The sequence below is a fragment of the Carlito syrichta genome, unplaced genomic scaffold, assembly GCF_000164805.1.
Source record: "Carlito syrichta isolate Samal-C Ts95f unplaced genomic scaffold, Tarsius_syrichta-2.0.1 Scaffold312149, whole genome shotgun sequence".
Taxonomy (NCBI): domain Eukaryota; kingdom Metazoa; phylum Chordata; class Mammalia; order Primates; family Tarsiidae; genus Carlito; species Carlito syrichta.
The window spans coordinates 459203-477299 of record NW_007256245.1 but is presented as its reverse complement, the minus strand read 5'-3'; the positions used below and the strand labels follow the sequence as shown (position 1 = coordinate 477299).

The following is an 18097-nucleotide window of genomic DNA, read 5'->3' as shown; positions in this document are numbered from 1 at the left end:
GTGGTTTTAAACACTGTATAGAGATGTAAGAAGACTATGTGTTGACTTGGCTTTTATGGCAGGCCAGAGTAAAATTTCCTTTTAGGTGGAATTTTATCTTATACACAGTCTCCACATTGGACTAAAAAATTATGGTTTTATTTGAATAAAAAACTCAGGTTTGCTCATTTAGCACCTGTCAGTGCTGTGTATCTTACACATGTTCAGCAAATATTTAATAAATGAATGAGTGGATTTTTATGTAATTATAAGTTGCCAAAGTCACTCTGATCTCACAAGGAATACAGATAGGACATGTGACAATTTTTTTCCTCTCATGGGGGAGTGTACTTCTAGGTAAGATGACAGATACCTCTAAGGCTCTCAAGTCTTTCATTAGTGACCAAGTCACAATGTGACAAGTCCTTGGAATTCCATGGAAAAATAAACTTTATTTCAGAAATAAGCTTAGAACTCTAAAAACAAGAGCAGATACAGTTTTTCAGAACCGGTTTCTGGAACCAGTTCAAAATGCTATTTTATCTCATTTTTAAATGTAGCTAGCAAGTAGTTAAGAGGCAACTAAAGGCCAGGTGTGGTGGCTCAAGCCTGTAATCCCAGCACTTTGAGAGGCCGAGGCGAGAGGATTGCCTGAGTCCAGGGGTTTGAGACCAGCCTGGGCAACTTTGTGAGACCTCGTATCTACAATAAATTTTTTAAAAATTAACCTGGCAGCCGGGCTAGGTGACTCAGCCTGTAATCCCACGCTTTGGGAGGCTGAGGTGAGTGGATTGCCTGAGCCCACGGGTTCGAGACCCACCCGTGCAACTTGGCGAGACCTCGTATCTACAATAAATTTTTTAAAAATTAACCTGGCAGCCGGGCTAGGTGACTCAGCCTGTAATCCCACGCTTTGGGAGGCTGAGGTGAGTGGATTGCCTGAGCCCACGGGTTCGAGACCCACCCGTGCAACTTGGCGAGACCTCGTATCTACAATAAATTTTTTAAAAATTAACCTGGCAGCCGGGCTAGGTGACTCAGCCTGTAATCCCACGCTTTGGGAGGCTGAGGTGAGTGGATTGCCTGAGCCCACGGGTTCGAGACCCACCCGTGCAACTTGGCGAGACCTCGTATCTACAATAAATTTTTTAAAAATTAACCTGGCAGCCGGGCTAGGTGACTCAGCCTGTAATCCCACGCTTTGGGAGGCTGAGGTGAGTGGATTGCCTGAGCCCACGGGTTCGAGACCCACCCGTGCAACTTGGCGAGACCTCGTATCTACAATAAATTTTTTAAAAATTAACCTGGCAGCCGGGCTAGGTGACTCAGCCTGTAATCCCACGCTTTGGGAGGCTGAGGTGAGTGGATTGCCTGAGCCCACGGGTTCGAGACCCACCCGTGCAACTTGGCGAGACCTCGTATCTACAATAAATTTTTTAAAAATTAACCTGGCAGCCGGGCTAGGTGACTCAGCCTGTAATCCCACGCTTTGGGAGGCTGAGGTGAGTGGATTGCCTGAGCCCACGGGTTCGAGACCCACCCGTGCAACTTGGCGAGACCTCGTATCTACAATAAATTTTTTAAAAATTAACCTGGCAGCCGGGCTAGGTGACTCAGCCTGTAATCCCACGCTTTGGGAGGCTGAGGTGAGTGGATTGCCTGAGCCCACGGGTTCGAGACCCACCCGTGCAACTTGGCGAGACCTCGTATCTACAATAAATTTTTTAAAAATTAACCTGGCAGCCGGGCTAGGTGACTCAGCCTGTAATCCCACGCTTTGGGAGGCTGAGGTGAGTGGATTGCCTGAGCCCACGGGTTCGAGACCCACCCGTGCAACTTGGCGAGACCTCGTATCTACAATAAATTTTTTAAAAATTAACCTGGCAGCCGGGCTAGGTGACTCAGCCTGTAATCCCACGCTTTGGGAGGCTGAGGTGAGTGGATTGCCTGAGCCCACGGGTTCGAGACCCACCCGTGCAACTTGGCGAGACCTCGTATCTACAATAAATTTTTTAAAAATTAACCTGGCAGCCGGGCTAGGTGACTCAGCCTGTAATCCCACGCTTTGGGAGGCTGAGGTGAGTGGATTGCCTGAGCCTGCGGGTTCGAGACCCACCCAGACAACTTGGTGAGACCTCATCTCTACAATAAATAAAAAAATTAGCTGGGCATGATGGCGCGTGCCTGTAGTTCCAGCTACTTAAAGGCTGAGGCAGAAGGATCACCTGAGCCCAGCAGGTCAAGGCTGCAGTGGCCATGAGCAGCATGCCACTGCACTCCAGCCTAGGTGATAGAGTGAGACTCTGACTCAAAAAAAAAAAAAGCAGCTAAAGTTAAGGTTTGACAGAAATGGCCATTTCATTCTAACTACAGTTGACCCTTTGTATCCTTAGGTTTCACATCTCAATATTCAACCAACCTTGGATCAAAAATGTTTTAAAAGAAAATACAGTATAACAACCATTCACACACATTTATTAGGTAATATAAGTAATGTAGGGCAATTTAGTACATGGGAAGATGTACATAGGTTATCTGCAAATACTATGCTATTTTATAGGGACTTGAACATTGACAGGTTTTGGTATTCAGGGGGTTCTGGAACCAATTCCCTGTGAATACCAAGGAATGACTATAGTTGCATCCAAATATTTTCTGGCTTCAAATTTCTCTAAAAAGAGAAACATTTTCTTTCTGCTATTTTCTTGGGCACAGAAGAACTTTAAACTGAGCTATTCTACTGGTTATAGGAAAACAGTACCATCCTATAGATAATAAGGTGCTATTATTATCAGAAAGTCAGTAATAACAGATGGAGATTATGGGAGGGTGATTAATAGGGAGAAAAACATGTTCTCAAAAGACATGTTGGAAAAAATACAGTTGAGTTGGTTTTGGCGAATGGAGGACTCACATATTAAGGAGGTATTATAGCCAGGCATGGTGGCTCACGCCTGCAATCCCAGCACTTTGGGAGGCAGATATGAGAGGATTGCCTGAGCCCAGGTGTTTGAGACCAGCTTGGGCAACTTGGTGAGACCTCATCTCTACAATAAATTTTAAAAGTTAGCCTGCCCTAGTGGCACACAGCTGTGGTTCCAGCTACTTTGAAGGCTGAAGCTGGAAGATCGCCTGAGACCAGTAGGTTGAGGCTGTGGTGGCCATGAGCATGCCACCACATTCCAGCCTGCATAATAGAGTGAGACTCTGACTTAAAAAAAAAAAAACTCAACAAATTAGGTGTAGAAGGAATGTACCTCAACATAATAAAGGCCATATATGACAAGTCCGCAGCTAATATCCTACTCCACAGTAGAAAGTTGAAAGTTTTTCTACTAAGACTACAAACAAGACAAGGATGCCAACTCTACTGCTGTTCAACATAGAACTTGAAGTCCTAGCAAGGGCATTAAGGCAAGAAAAAGAAATAAAAAGCATCCAAATCAGAAAGGAAGAAGTTAAATCATCATTGTTTGCAGATGGCATGATTTTGTATATAGAAAACCCTAAAGACTCTACCAGTAAAACTGTTAGAATAAACAGATTCAATAAAGTTACAGGAAATAAAATGTCCATACAAAAATCCCTAGCGGGGGGGTGGGGAGGTGGGTGGGAGGGTGAGAGCACACTTTATCAATAAGCGTACCTGATTTTAAACCAGGTAAAATGGGGACCAAAGTGAGGCCCAAACGTTACCTGTACAGTATCCGTTTGTATATCTAATCTTGAATTGTACCCCACATCCTTAAAATAAAAAAATTTTTAAAAAATCAGTAGTGTTACTCTACACTAAAAGCAAACTATGTAAAAGAGAAATCAAGAGCCAGGCTTGGTGGCTCAGCCTGTGATCCCGCACCTTTGGGAGGGTGAGGTGAGTGGATTGCCTGAGCCCGCGGGTTCGAGACCCGCCTGGGCAGCGAGACCTCATCTCTACAATAAATCAAAAATTAGCCGGGCGTGGTAGTGCACGCCTGTAGTTCTAGCTACTTGGAAGGCTGAGGCAGAAGGATCGCCGGAGCCCAGCAGGTTGAGGCTGTGGTGGCCGGGGGCAGCCACTACACTCCAGTCTGGGTGACAGAGTGAGCCTCCAACTCAAAAAAAAAAGAGAAATCAAGAAAACAGTCCTGTTTACAATCGAATTTTTAAAAATACTGAGGAATAAATTTAACCAAGGATGTGGATGATCTGTTCATATTAAACTATAAAACATTGGTGAAAGAAATTAAAGATACAAAGAGGTTTTCTATGATCGTGGACTGGAAGAATTAATATTAACCTTTTGTACTCAGAGACATCTTGTGGATCACCTACCAGCAACTCGACCACACTTTTTAATGAAATAGTGAAAAACTAATCACTTCATATTAAATAGTATAGCATTGGAACCAATTATTTTATTGTAATGCTAATTTGGCTTATGATGGAATTTTGGACAGTGTTTGTTTGACATCTTCCACCGGGTGTTTTCTATTCAAGCAGACAACGCAGTCTCGTTTTCTTCCTCCCACATTAATAATATGTAATTTATTTTCCAATCTGTTGTTCAAAGATTATGTGGAAGGACATACTTATGATTCCTGAAAACCACTTCTCAACTGATCAATCATATCTCCGTATATATTCCATCTCTTTATTTGCTTTGCATGCAATTTGAATGGTAAACTTCAAGGAAACATAACATTTTTGGAAAATTTGTGCTTGCATAAGTTTGTCCTGTATAATCACAAGCATCACCTTATGTCCCCTGAGAGGTGACATCTCAGTGGTTTGCTAGATTTGTGATGCCCCCTCAGAGTGAACATCTGAGTGCAAAGGGTTGAAACATCTTATACTACCCAAAGCTATCTATAGGTTCATTGCCATCTCAATAAAAATTCCAATGACATTTTCCACAGAAATTGAAAAAGCAATTTTAAAATTCATATGGAACCACAAAAGACCCTGAATAGCCAAAGCAATCCTGAGCAAAAAAGAACAAAACTAGAGGCATCACACTATCTGATCTCAACATTTATTGCAAAGCCATAGTAATTAAAACATTATAGTACTTGCATAAAAACAGATACTAGAAAAGTGGAGCAGAATAGAGTCCAGAAATAAACCCAGGTATATGTAGTCAACTAATTTTTGACAAGGCATCAATCAATAAGACACCATGGGAAAGACAGTCTCTTCAATAAATGATGCTGGAAAAACTGGATATCCACATGGAAAAGAATGAAACTTGGGGCTTACACCATATACAAAAAATCAGCTAAAAATGGATTAAAGACCTAATTGTAAGACCTGGAACCATAAAACTTCTAGAAGAAAGCAGTGGGGAAGCTCCTTGACATTTGTCTTGATAATTCTTTTTTTGGATAGGACAATAACAGCAAAAAAAAAGCCTTCTGCACAGCAAATGAAACAATCAGCAAAATGACAAAGCAGCCTATGGATTGGGAGAAAATATTTGCAAATCATATGTCTAATAAGGAGTTAATATCGAAATATATAGAGAACTCATACAACTCAATAACAACAAAACCAAAACCCAATTTAAAAATAGGCAAAGAGCCGGGCTCGGTGGCTCAGCCTGTAATCCTGCGTGTTGGGAGTCTGACGTGAGTGAATTTCTTGAGCCCGCGGGTTTGAGACCTGCCTGGGCAACTTGGCGAGACCTTATCTCTACAATAAATCAAAAATTAGCCTGGTGTGGTAGCACGTGCCTGTAGTTCCAGCTACTCGGAAGGCTGAGGCGGAAGGATTGCCGAAGCCCAGCAGGTCAAGGCTGCGGTGGTTGGGGAGTGGCCACTGCACTCCAGTCTGGGTGAGAGTGAGACTCCAACTCAAAAAAAAAAACAAAACAAAAAAATAGGCAAAGGATCTGAATAGACTTAAAAAAAAAAAAAAAAAAAAAAAGGCTGGGCTTGGTGGCTCAGCCTGTAATCCCAGAACTTTGGGAGGTTGAGGCAAGTGAACTGTCTGAGCCCATGGGTTCGAGACCAGCCTGGGCAACTTGGTGAGACCTCGTCTCTACAATAAATAAAAAATGAGCCGGGCATGGTAGCACACTTTCGGCTACTTGAAAGGCTGAGGCGGATGGATTGCTGGAGCATAGCAGGTCGGTGCTGGGGTGGCAGTGAGTGTGCCACTGCACTCCAGCCTGGGCAAAGGAGTGAGGCTCAACTCAAAAAACAAAACAAAACAAAAGAATAATGGCCAAAGAGTATATAGAAAGGTGCTCAATATCACTAATCATCAGGAAAATGCAAATCAAAATCACAGTGATCAGCCAAGCTCGGTGGCTCAGCCTGTAATCCTGCACCTTCGGGAGGCTGAGGTGAGTGGATTGCCTGAGCCCGCGTGTTCTAGTCCCTCCTAGGCAGGAGAGACCTCATCTCTACAATAAAATCAAAAAATTAGCCGGGCATGGTAGTGCCTGTAATTCCGGCTACTCGGAAGGCTGAGGCAGAAGGATCGCTGGAGCCCAGCAGGTCGAGATTGCGGTGGCCAGGAGCGGCCTCCAGTCTGGGCGACAGAGTGAGACTCCAACTCAAAAAAAAAAAAAAAAAATCACAGTGATATATCATCTCAAACCTGTTAGAATGACTTTCATCAAACATATAGGAAATAATCTGGGAGCAGTGGCTCACATTTGTAATCCCAGCACTTTGAGAGACAGAGGCGAGAGGATTGCCTGAGCCCAGGAGTTCGAGAGCAGCATGAACAACATGGTGAGACCTCGTCTCTACAATTAATCAAAAAATTAGCCCGGCGTGGTGGTGCTTGCTTGTGGTTCCAGCTACTTGGAAGGCTGAAGTGGAAGGATCGCCTGAGCCCAGCAGGTCAAGGCTGTGATGGGGTCTCACTCTAGCCTGGGCGGCAGAGTGAGACCCCAACTCAAAAAAAAAAAAAAAAAAAAAAAAAAAGATCCTGCCATGTGTGAGAGCATGAGGAAACCTAGAGGACATTATGCTAAGTGAAACTTAGCTTTCAATTGTATGTGGAATATTTTTAAAAATCAAATAGAAACAGAGTAGAATGATGATTACCAAGGGATGAGGGATAGAAAGATGTAGGCCAAAAGGAACAAAGTTGCAGTGACATGGGATGAATAAGTCTAGCAATCTAACGTACATGAGAACTATAGTTAATAATAATATTATTAATATATAATAATATTATATACTGGTAATTTTGCCAAGAGAGTAGATTTTAGACTCTCTTAACATACATACACACATGAAAGAAATGTAACTATATGAGATGTTGGGTATGTTAAATTTACTTGACTGTAATAGTGACTTTACTGTATATATCAAGATAAGAATATCAAAATATCATATTGTACACCTTAAATATATACAGTTTGTTTTTTATTTTTTATTTTAAAGATGTGGGGTATAATTCAAGATTAGGTATACAAGTGGTCATCATACAGGTAAGGTTTGGTCCTCCATTTGGTCTCCACTTAGCCTGGTTTGAGATCAGATACCCTTATTGATATTGTGCCCTCTTAAATATATACAACTTTTAAAAGTTAAATAAATAGCTCAAGGTCATACAGCTAGTGATGTCAAGACCAGGAATCAAGTACACTCTTATGACTCCAAAGTACTATTATATCTGAGATACTAGACTTGTCAAGCTAGAGCTTCCTTTCACCCCTTAGCAACAGTATCCTCAACTGACATTAGTTGGGGCAGTTTCTAAAGTTATTTTTGATAATTTTACACATTAGACCAGAATGGCTGCAGCTCACTCACAGTCGCCCCCATAATGAGCAGTTGCTCTCTAAAGAGTCGTTCCTGTGTCTTCTTTCTTCTTTCTCCAATAAGGTTTCCTCAGTTGGTTTAGGGATGTTCCAGGTACTGGGAATTCTCCCCACAATTGTACATTAGCATCTGTAATGACAAATGTGATGGTGTGAGCCAGGCTTGATGGCTCAGCCAGTAATCTCGCGCCTTTGGGAGGCTGAGGTGAGTGGATTGCCTGAGCCCGCGGGTTTGAGACCCGCCTGGGCAACTTGGCGAGACCTCATCTCTACAATAAATCAAAAAATTATTAACCAGGTGTGGTAGCGCACACCTGTAGTTCCAGCTACTTGGAAGGCTGAGGCGGAAGGATCTCCAGAGCCCAGCAGATCGAGGCTGCGGTGGCCGGGAGTGGCCACTGCACTCCAATCTGAGCGACAGAGTGAGACTCCAACTAAAAAAAAAAAAATGTGATGGTGTGACCCAAATTGAAAGAAGAAATCCCTCTACATCCTCAGTGGTGACTAAGTCTTGTTCCACTGGCAGCCAGACCCTCCCAGTCCTCTGCCAATGTTGAATGTAGTTCAGTGACCATAGCCCTCATAGGAGGAAGATTCCTTTAACAAAATATCATGGAACTTTCCAGTTGGCATAGCCCTCTAAAATCATCTAGCTCCACATACTCTTTTTACTTATGAGGACACAGAAGTCCAAAGAGGAGAGGAGACTTATCCATAGCATTTGGCAGGTTAGAGACAGATGACTCTGCAGAGCTGGTTATGGATCCTAGGAGAGTCTCTGAAAAGAAAAAGATGTAATTAAAATTATAAGTAAGTTTAATGGGAGAGAAAGCATCATTTATTACAAGAGTTTTTCTGCAACTTCTCAGGTGTACATCTTTGTATAAAATGAGGGCTACCTCTATATGTTGAAGTAAAATAAAGCTATTCGATTTTAGTGAGTTCAAAGTGATAAACAGTGATACAAAATGATTATAGCAACCAATTTTCTTTTACATTGGCTAGTTGAGTTTTCCATGTGCAAATCTGAAATTAGTCATATAATAGGATGCAGAGGATTAATATTTGCTTCACTCCTCCCCCCCCAGATGCATCAAGTCATGTCCCACATTTCTCTAGCCCCGACCTAGTTAATAAATATGCTATAGTGGAACGTCTGAACTTTGCTTATTATTTGCATCATGGACGGCCATCATTTGCATTTGGTACTTTTCTGGTCCAGGAATTAATCAAGAGCAAGACTCCCAAGCAGTTGTGAGTATTTAAAATATAATTTGTACTCTTAAAACATCACATCTGTATAGTATTTTACACAAACATTTAAAAACATATTGGAAACATGCCACAGTTATTAGTGATTATACTTGGATGGTGATTATATTTTTTCATTTGTGCTTTTCTGTGTGTCCCAAGTTTTTTGGCATTTAGTGTATGTGATTTTTGTTAATTGGAAAAAAAGATTTAAAATATATATATATTTTTTTATTTTTGAGTTGGAATCTCACTCCATTGCCCAGGCTAGAGTACTGTGACACGCTCACGGCCACCCCAGCGTTGATCTGCTGGGCTCAGGCAATCCTTCTGCCTCAGCCTTCCAAGTAGCCAGAACTACCATGCCTGGCTAATTTTTTGATTTATTGTAGAAATGAGGTCTCGCCAAGTTGCCCAGGCTGTTCTTGAACCCATGGGCTCAGGCAATACCCTCACCTTGGTCTCCCAAAGTGCTAAGATTACTAGCTTGAGCCACTGCGCCCAGCCTACAGTATTTTTTTAATGTGTTTTAGTCAGGCGCAGTGGCTCACACTGATAATCCCAGCACTTTGGGAGCCAAGGTGAGAGGATTGCCTGAGCTCATGGGTCCGAAACCAGCCCGGGCAACTTGATGAGACCTCGTCTCTACAATAAATAAAAAAATTACCTGGGCATGGTGGTGCATGCCTATAGTTCCAGCTTCTTGGAAAACTGAGGTGGAAGGATCACCTTAACCCAGCAGGTTGAGGCTGCAGTGACCGTGAGCGTGCCACTGTACTCCATCCTAGACAACAGAGTGAGACTCCAACTCAAAAAAAAAATGTTTTTTAAAATCATGGGAGTTTGTCAAGTGCTAGCTGTTACTCTAAAGAGGGGACTCTGTAATAAGAAGTGAATTCTGTATTTAAGATTTTCCTTTTATAATTTATTTGTATAAAGCAGTTGAGAAGAGTGCTTGCTATAATCAATAGCTAAATACAGATTTACCTTATTAGTTGGTTTTATAATTAACAAAGTAATACCATTTTATGGTAAAATATTCAAGAAGTTCAGAAAGGTGAGAATGAAAGATAAAAGTCCCTTGGTCTCCCATTTCCATTCCACATAGTACATGTGGTTTATAATTTCTTATGCAGTTTTCCAGAAATTTTCTGTACATATAAAAGTCCTTTAAAATGTGCTCTATGATGTCAAAATTAAATTTTAAGTGGCATTAATATTCTTGGTAATTTGTATACATACTCATAATTGATAAGATCACAAGTTGACAGTCTTTCAGAAATTCTACTTCATGTCTTCTGGATGAAGTTGAAAACAAGAATAATTTGGACTATGACTAAGGGAATGAGGGAGCTGTGGAGTCAGAAGACAAAGTGAAAACCTGCCAAGAACCTAAACGGATGTGTGCAGGAAGCAAAAAGGGAAGGGGGAGGAAGCCAGAAGTCATGCCTGGCCCTCTGTGTGTCACTGATATAATCCATTTTCTTTTCCTGGCAAGAAGCAGTTTTTATGTGCTAATGTGATTTTGATTCTTTTCTTTTTCAGGATCCAGCAAGTAGGCAATGAAGCCTATGTTTTAGGGCTCTCCTCCTTCCACATACCTTCGATAGGAGCTGCCTGTGTTTGTTTCTTAGAATTGCTTGGTCTTGACAGCCTCAAGCTCAGAGTTGATATGAAAGTGGCCAATATAGTTTTGAACTACAAGTGTAGAAATGAAGATGTTCAATACAGCTTTATCAGAGAGTCTTTAGGTATAGCACCTTTTCTTTATGTGGCTTGGTTAGAGGAGAAGGGGTGAATAGGTTTAAGGCATTGAATTGTGAGTGATTGGGGAGGAAATGATCATCTCCCTGGTTTTATCCCTTTCCTGCATAGTGATTGTTATTGTTATTGTTGTTTGTTTTATTTTGTTTTGCTTTTAATGAGACAGGGTCTCACTCTCTTGCCCAATTTGGAGTACAGGAGCACAATCATGGCTCACTGCAGCCTTGAACTCCTGGGCTCAGACAATCCTCCCACCTCAGCTTCCCAAGTAGCTGGGACTGCAGGCGCATGCAACCACGCCCAGCTATTAGTGTGTGTGTGTGTGTGTGTGTGTGTGTGTGTGTGTGTGTGTGTGTCTGTGTGTGTAGAGATGATATCTTGCTATGTTGCCCAGGCTGGTCTCAAACAGCTATTAGTGTGTGTGTGTGTGTGTGTGTGTGTGTGTGTCTGTGTGTCTGTGTGTCTGTGTGTCTGTGTGTGTAGAGATGAGATCTTGCTATGTTGCCCAGGCTGGTCTCAAACTCCTGTGCTCAAGCAGTCCTCCCACATCACCATCCCAAAATGTTGGAAATACAGGTGTGAGCTTCAAAATCCTGCCAGAGTGTGTGTGTTTGGTTTTTTTTTTTTTTGAGTTGGAGTCTCACTCTGTCACCCAGACTGGAGTGCAGTGGCATGCTCCCGGCCACTGCAACCTCGACCTGCTGGGCTCTAGCAATCCTTCCTCCTCAGCCTTCCAAGTAGCTGGAACTACAGGCGCGCGCTACCATGCCCAGCTAGTTTTTGATTTATTGTAGAGATGAGGTCTTGCCAAAGTTGCACAGGCGGGTCTCAAACCTATGGACTCAGGCAATCCACTCACCTCAACCTCCCAAAGCGCGGGATTACAAGGCTGAGCCACTGAGCCCGGCCGAGTGGTGTGTTTTTAATCTCAATTTCTTGGGCACTTTAATTGGGTTCTGAAATGGCCTTGGGCCACACTATTCAGTGCCTAGGTCCTGACTTTTTTCTCTTGACTGTATTTTTGTTGTTTGTATTTCTTATAGCTGAAAAAGTATCTAAACTGGCTGATGGTGAAAAGGCAACCATAGAAGAATTGCTTATTCTCTTAGAAGAAGGTATATGGAACAACATTCAGCAGCAGGATATAAAGAGGTTTGTGAGTTGCAATCTCTGCCTCTTTTTTAGCAAGCTTATCATGCCAACCTGTGTTTGCCTAGTCCTGCTTTCAGTACCTCTGGTATTTTCACCAAAATCCTGCTAAACCTTATCTTATTCATATAGCAGATACTCAGTTAATAGATAATGGTTGTAACTGCATCTTGCCGTCAGTGAAAAGAGGGTGAAGATAGGATTCCTTCTTTAGAGGGTCTTACCAAGAGATGGAGAGGAGCTCTGTCTCCTCCACTGCCCTGCTGGTCAGAGAAGTCTTTTAAGTGTTACATGTTGAAATAATATCAGAAGATGTGGGATGGGGCTCACAAAATTCAGTTTTAAGTAACGTCCTTAATGTTTCTTTATATGTCAGTTTGTCAGTTGATAAGGGAAGCCAAGGTGATTGTCCACAAAAGCACCACTTTTACATATTCATGCCATCTTTTCTCTATGCTCTCCCACTGGGACTAACCCAGCCATTCCAGACCTGGAAATGCACAGTTCTTCTGTATCTCCTATCACTGATTCTATTCTCAATAGTATCTTGCTTGCTTGCAGCAGGAACATGTACCCTCCACCTAGTGAAGAGGCCCAAGTACCTGCTAGGACTCTGAGTGCTCTAAAGTGAATCATGCAAAAGAATTAAGTGCTCAGACTATTTCTTGAGTGACAGCTTTCTCAATTCTCCTAAGGATGGTACATAGCAAGTATAAACAGGTATCTGGTTGATAATTTGGGAGGAATGAATTGTGCTGGTATGCTCAGCAAGCTATTCTGCCTTAGGGGTGAAGGAGTCCATTTTTTTCCCCAAGTAGTCTAATAAATAATGATATTTGTTGAAAGGCTTTTTAGATAATATAATGTGGTTAAATATATTTAATTTTTTACTGATTTTTCCAGTTCAAAATAAAGCTATATTTTATGTTTTATTTTCTCTACCACCTCCAACTCTAATTCTAATTACAGGTTATCCAGTGAATCTAGTAGCCAGTGGGCATTAGTGGTACAGTTCTGCAGGCTCCACAATATGAAACTGAGCATGTCTTACCTTAGAGAATGTGCCAAAGCAAATGATTGGCTGCAGTTCATTATTCACAGCCAACTTCATAACTACGACCCAGAGGAGGTAAGCCACTGATTGTTAGCAGTTATTCAAGAGGAAATTGGCATACTTCTCAGAAGTAGTTTTCTTTCTGTTGTGTAGACTTAGTCTTATTTTTTCTTTTTTTGACATCCAGGATATACAGGCTTTTGTTTGATATGATACTGTTATTTTTACTAAGATTTCAATGAGTTGGCATCAGACAAGGATTAGTCATTAGGAGTGAGTTGAAATTTTTTTTTTTTGAGTTGGAGTCTCACTCTGTCAGTCAGACTGGAGTGCAGTGGCTGCTCCCAGTCACCACAGCCTCAAACTGCTGGGCTCAGGCGATCCTTCCACCTCAGCCTTCCAAGTAGCTGGAACTACAGAAGCTCACTACCATGCCTGGCTGATTTTTTTTTTTTTAATTTATTGTAGAGATAAGGTCTCGCCAAGTTGCCCAGGTAGGTCTTGAACCCGCGGGCTCAGGCAATCCACTCACCTCGGCCTCCCAAAGCACTGGGATTACAGGCTGAGCCACCGAGCCAGGCCGAAAATTTTTTGACTCTAGATTGAATATGGAAATTCGCTCAAAAGCAACAAACAACTTTGTAAAATTATATAGCAGTCACCTCTGACACAGCTCATGGTGAGAAAGAATAGTTTTGCCTACGCTTTTTTCTAATATTATCAGCTATAGCTGAAACTGAAAGTTGGGTGTCTATTTTAATCATGTAATATGCTTTCTAGGTGAAATCCCTTATCCAGTACTTCAGCCCAGTCCTTCAAGATCACTTAAGGCTGGCGTTTGAGAACTTGCCCTCAGTGTCCACCTCTAAAATGGACTGTGACCAAGTCTGCAACAAGTCCCCCCAGGAACTCCAGAGAAACAAAGAGATGACTGATTTCTTTGAAATTCTGCTCCAGTGCTCAGAGGAGCCAGACTCCTGGCACTGGCTCCTGGCTGAGGCAGTGAAACAACAGGCCCCTATCCTCAGTGTCCTGGCCTCATGTCTCCAGGTGAGAATCATGAGAAGCCTAATTTAAGTAATTTAAATATTTAGCATTAGAATAAGTGATGAGGGACAGGAAAGGCTGATAATCAGAAGTGGGGTGACAATGACAGGCTCCAGCATTTGTTTCCAAGGTCACTGCAACTTTTTGTGCTTCTCCAGGTTAGGCTCTGGGCCATTTAGTATACTTCCTTGTGCCTTGACATTGAGTGAACCCAGGTGGTTGGAGCCTTGGTTCCTGATTGGCAGCCACAGCAAAGGACACTTTGCTTTTTTTTTTTTTCTTTTTTGAATTGGAGTCTCACTCTGTCACCCAAGCTGGCTCATGGCCACCGCAGTCTTGACCTGCTGAACTCAGGCAATCCTTCCGCTCCAGCCAGCTATTTTTTAAAAAATTTATTTATTGTAGAGACGAAGTCTTGCCGTATTTTCCAGGCTGGTCTCAAACCCATGGACTCAGATGATGCCTCCACCTCCCAAAGTGCTGAGATTATAGGCATGAGCCACCATGCCCAGCTCACCACTGCTTCTTTAGTGCCCTCTTTAGCAGGGAGGAGGGATGTTTTTGAAAGTCCCTTAATCAGCAGATCAGCAGAGTACAATCCTATTCTCCTGTGCTTAGTACTTCCCTGACTTTCACATGTCTCCCACTGTCTTCTGGGCCTTTTGACCTACAGCACTCTGCAAGACAGTTAGTCTGTTGTTTGTGCATTAGTGTTTGTCTCATGTCTGAGGGCTTTTCAAGCCACTTTAATTAAGTGAAGTGACTTATTCTGTAGCATCTGTACATTTGTCAGATAATCCAGGCCCAGCTTTTATTTTACTTTGAAGATTTCTTATCCATTGGTAGGATGCCTGTGCTATTCCTTGTCTCTGTGTTTGGATTATCACTTCTGTGGAAGACGGTGTTGCAGCTGAAGCAATGAGACACATTCAAGGCTCAATAGAGGGCCACACCTGGGACCTAGAGGACCTTTCAGTCATCTGGAGAACATTATTAACAAGACAGAAGAGCAAAACTCTTATCAGAGGTTTCTATCTTTTCTTTAAGGTAGTGATGGTCACTTCATTGCCTTTTTTTCCTTTTTTTAGCAATCCTAGGGCTTTAAATTGATGGTCACTTCATTTCTTTCCAGAGTGTAAAAGAATTACTTCAGCATATCCCCCACTGGCTTTTTTTTATTCCATCCTTGAATTTTTTCTTTTTTTTAGCTAACAAAAGACGATAATGGTAATAGAACTATCATTTATTTAGCAAGTGCTTTTTATACATGGTTTTAGTCAGTTTTCACAATAATCTTATGCAAATATATAATTACATGAAGATATTATGAATTACTGTTATCCTTATTTGACAAACTAATGAACCAGATTCATAGAACTTAAGAAACTTACCTAAGGTCTCAAAGTACTTTAGTAAGTGGTGCACTTATTGTTTCAGATCTATACTCTCTAATTCAACTCCTTCTGAAAGCGATGAAATACACAGGTCAGTGCCACAGGCAGTAGTAGGTGGGATGAATCAGTGGAGCTGATTATCCAGTTGTGTATGTTAGAGCTGTCATAGCACAACCTAGTGGAACATCTGCCAATGTACAGAGGAACCAAGTGTAGAACAGACAGAAAATCTTTTGAGTGGGATGTGTCTGGCCTGAGTATCATTTTTCCAAAAGGAGAAAGAAATGTAAATTTAACTTTCTTTTTAACATACATGATTTAATTATGTGAAACAATTAATAGCATTTTAACATTCTTTTATTTGGCATTATTCATTGAGAAAATACTCAGTTTGGGATTTTGTAATTTTATTCAAATTCTTCCTCAAAGGATTTTCCATTATTATTGATGATGGAGATGTATGAACTGTCTATGTTCTTCAAGAACTATAAGGAAGCTGAAGCTAAACTTCTGGAGTTCCAGAAGAGCCTTGAAACAGTAAGCTGGACTTATGGTGCTCTTTCTTGCTCATCTGAAGTTGGTTGGCATGGCCTGTTTTCTGCTGGTAGTTGGAATGAGGCAGCAAAAGAATAGTATTTATGTGGCATAATTCAAATTATATCATTTGTGCCGTTTCAGACATGGGGAAGCCAGGGCAGGAGTTGGCCTTACTTACAGCAGCTTATCAGTTGTCATGAATAGAGAGTTTTCATGTAACATACTAACTGTGATTAGTATCCTGGTGCAGCAGCCAAGCTCAGTGAAAAGGGGACTGATGGTATCTGCTGTGGACAGTAGAGAGGAGAGTAAGGGTACGTGAGCTGCATTTTGCCAATCTAGGATACCTCCAGTAGTGTTGAGTGTGAGGAATACTTAATACTGCTTTATTCACTGTGATAGAAAATGATTTTTTTCAACAACACTCCTGGTGGTCTTTGTCCAAATGATGCTATGTGGGAAGTTTCAGAGTATTCTACCTATTCAGATGCTTAAGACCTGTTTTATCATGTTGAGCTTAATAACCCCACAAAAAAAGAAGGAAGCTTTAAGAAAAAAAAGAGAGAATATGCATTAATCTTGCTTGGGATTTTCAGTACTTTTGCTTTTTTTACTCCAAAAGGCTCTATGATAAATTAGACAAAAGTATATACAAATTCTACCCAACAAATATATTGCAATAGATAGTACAGGCTTTTGCTCTCAATCACATTAGTCTTTAATGAAGATTTAAAAGTTATATATTTGAAAATACCAATCAGTTATTTGAATATGCCTGAGGTTCCTAAATGAGAGAAAACAGAAGTGTTAATTTCCTTAGTTTATTCCTCTCTGTGGCTGGGGTGCTCTTAACTGAGAACCTTCTTAACTGAGAACCTTCTCTAACAGGAACATAAACTATAAGTAAAGTGATAGAACCAGCTCAGTAATGTTAAGCAAGTCTTTCTAAGTGCTCTTTTAGTTCTTGCCTGGCTGCCCCTGCTTCAGCCTCCTGCAGAGGAGCAGTATAGCCGCTCTTTTCTTGCCTCAGCCTTGTATTTCCATGTATTTTCTTCTTCAACCAGTTCCATCATCTGCCTGTAGTAGCCCCTCTTCTTAGAACAATGGGGTTAGGTAAATAGGTACTTTAATAAACACTAGAAACTAATGCCCTGATCCCAGTTAATTTTAATAAGGACACTCAGGAGGATAAAGAATCAAGAATAGAAGTATTAAATAAAAAGAAGTATAACATTTGTTCTTCTAAAAAAGTCAGGTCAGAATTGTTATAGAAAACATTCGTAACAGTGTCTAAGGAGGAATAGTCATAATAATAATGAGCTGACGCCAACGTTCTATCTTTCTCATAGTAATTCCCTTAAATACTTTGCAGCGAGGGAGAACTTCTAGTTGGTAAGCCTTACTGAAATTTGAGATGAGGATGAGAAATGGACAGGGAGGTCCACATAGGAAAGAGAGCAGAGAAGGAAATTCCAAGTAAGTAGAGGTAAGGAGATAGCCGCAATATGACAGGATTTTATAAGCCAATCCTTAATTGGGAGTTCCATTGAAGGGAACATTGCACTTCTAGAATTTACATTGCAGCCAAAAAGCCTCTTTGCATATTAAACTTACCTTTAAAGTGACTTTTATAGTGTGATCAGAAGTATACAGACAGTATCCAGCCAAGACTAGGGCCTAACCCAGCAATAGGCACAGAGCTCCTGAACTGCAAGTTTTTGGTGCCTATCAACATGTACATTTTTTTAAAACCAGGGAGTTAAGTTTCTGTTCCATCAAAAGACCCAGTGTTTTTTGTGATTATGTTATGTGAAATCTAGAGTAAACTATAAGACTGTAGTGACTAAGAATCGACTATTAGTCTTCCAAAAATAATATGAAACAAGAGACCAAAGTAAAAAATCAGGATCTAAGCTTGTTGCTGATTGAAGTCACAAGAGAAGCATCATGTGAGAAAGAACCACTCCTTTTAGACTCTAAAATTGGCCTTTTCCTGCGGCATCTTGGATATTTTTTGCCACATATATTTGTGAAATGCAGCCTGCTACTTGGGATCATCTTCCAACTAGTAGTATTAGTATATGATTGAAATGACAGAAATTTAGGCTTCTTAACTGAGAACCTTCTCTAACAGAAACATAAACTACAAACAAAGTGATAGAACCA

The 18097-nt window shown here is 41.2% G+C and overlaps 1 protein-coding gene across 3 annotated transcripts in view; it reads left to right on the top strand.

Annotated features, from left to right (window-relative positions):
* SPG11 (SPG11, spatacsin vesicle trafficking associated) overlaps nt 1-18097 on the top strand; it is a 100261-nt gene that overhangs the window by 57095 nt on the left and 25069 nt on the right. For all 3 annotated transcript variants that reach the window (XM_008069629.1, XM_008069628.1, XM_008069630.1), the window contains exons 21-27: nt 8824-8989; nt 10532-10737; nt 11794-11902; nt 12869-13028; nt 13734-14003; nt 14847-15047; nt 15824-15931. In XM_008069629.1, coding sequence (XP_008067820.1) covers nt 8824-8989; nt 10532-10737; nt 11794-11902; nt 12869-13028; nt 13734-14003; nt 14847-15047; nt 15824-15931 — 1220 coding nt within the window. The remainder of the gene's footprint in view (nt 1-8823; nt 8990-10531; nt 10738-11793; nt 11903-12868; nt 13029-13733; nt 14004-14846; nt 15048-15823; nt 15932-18097) is intronic.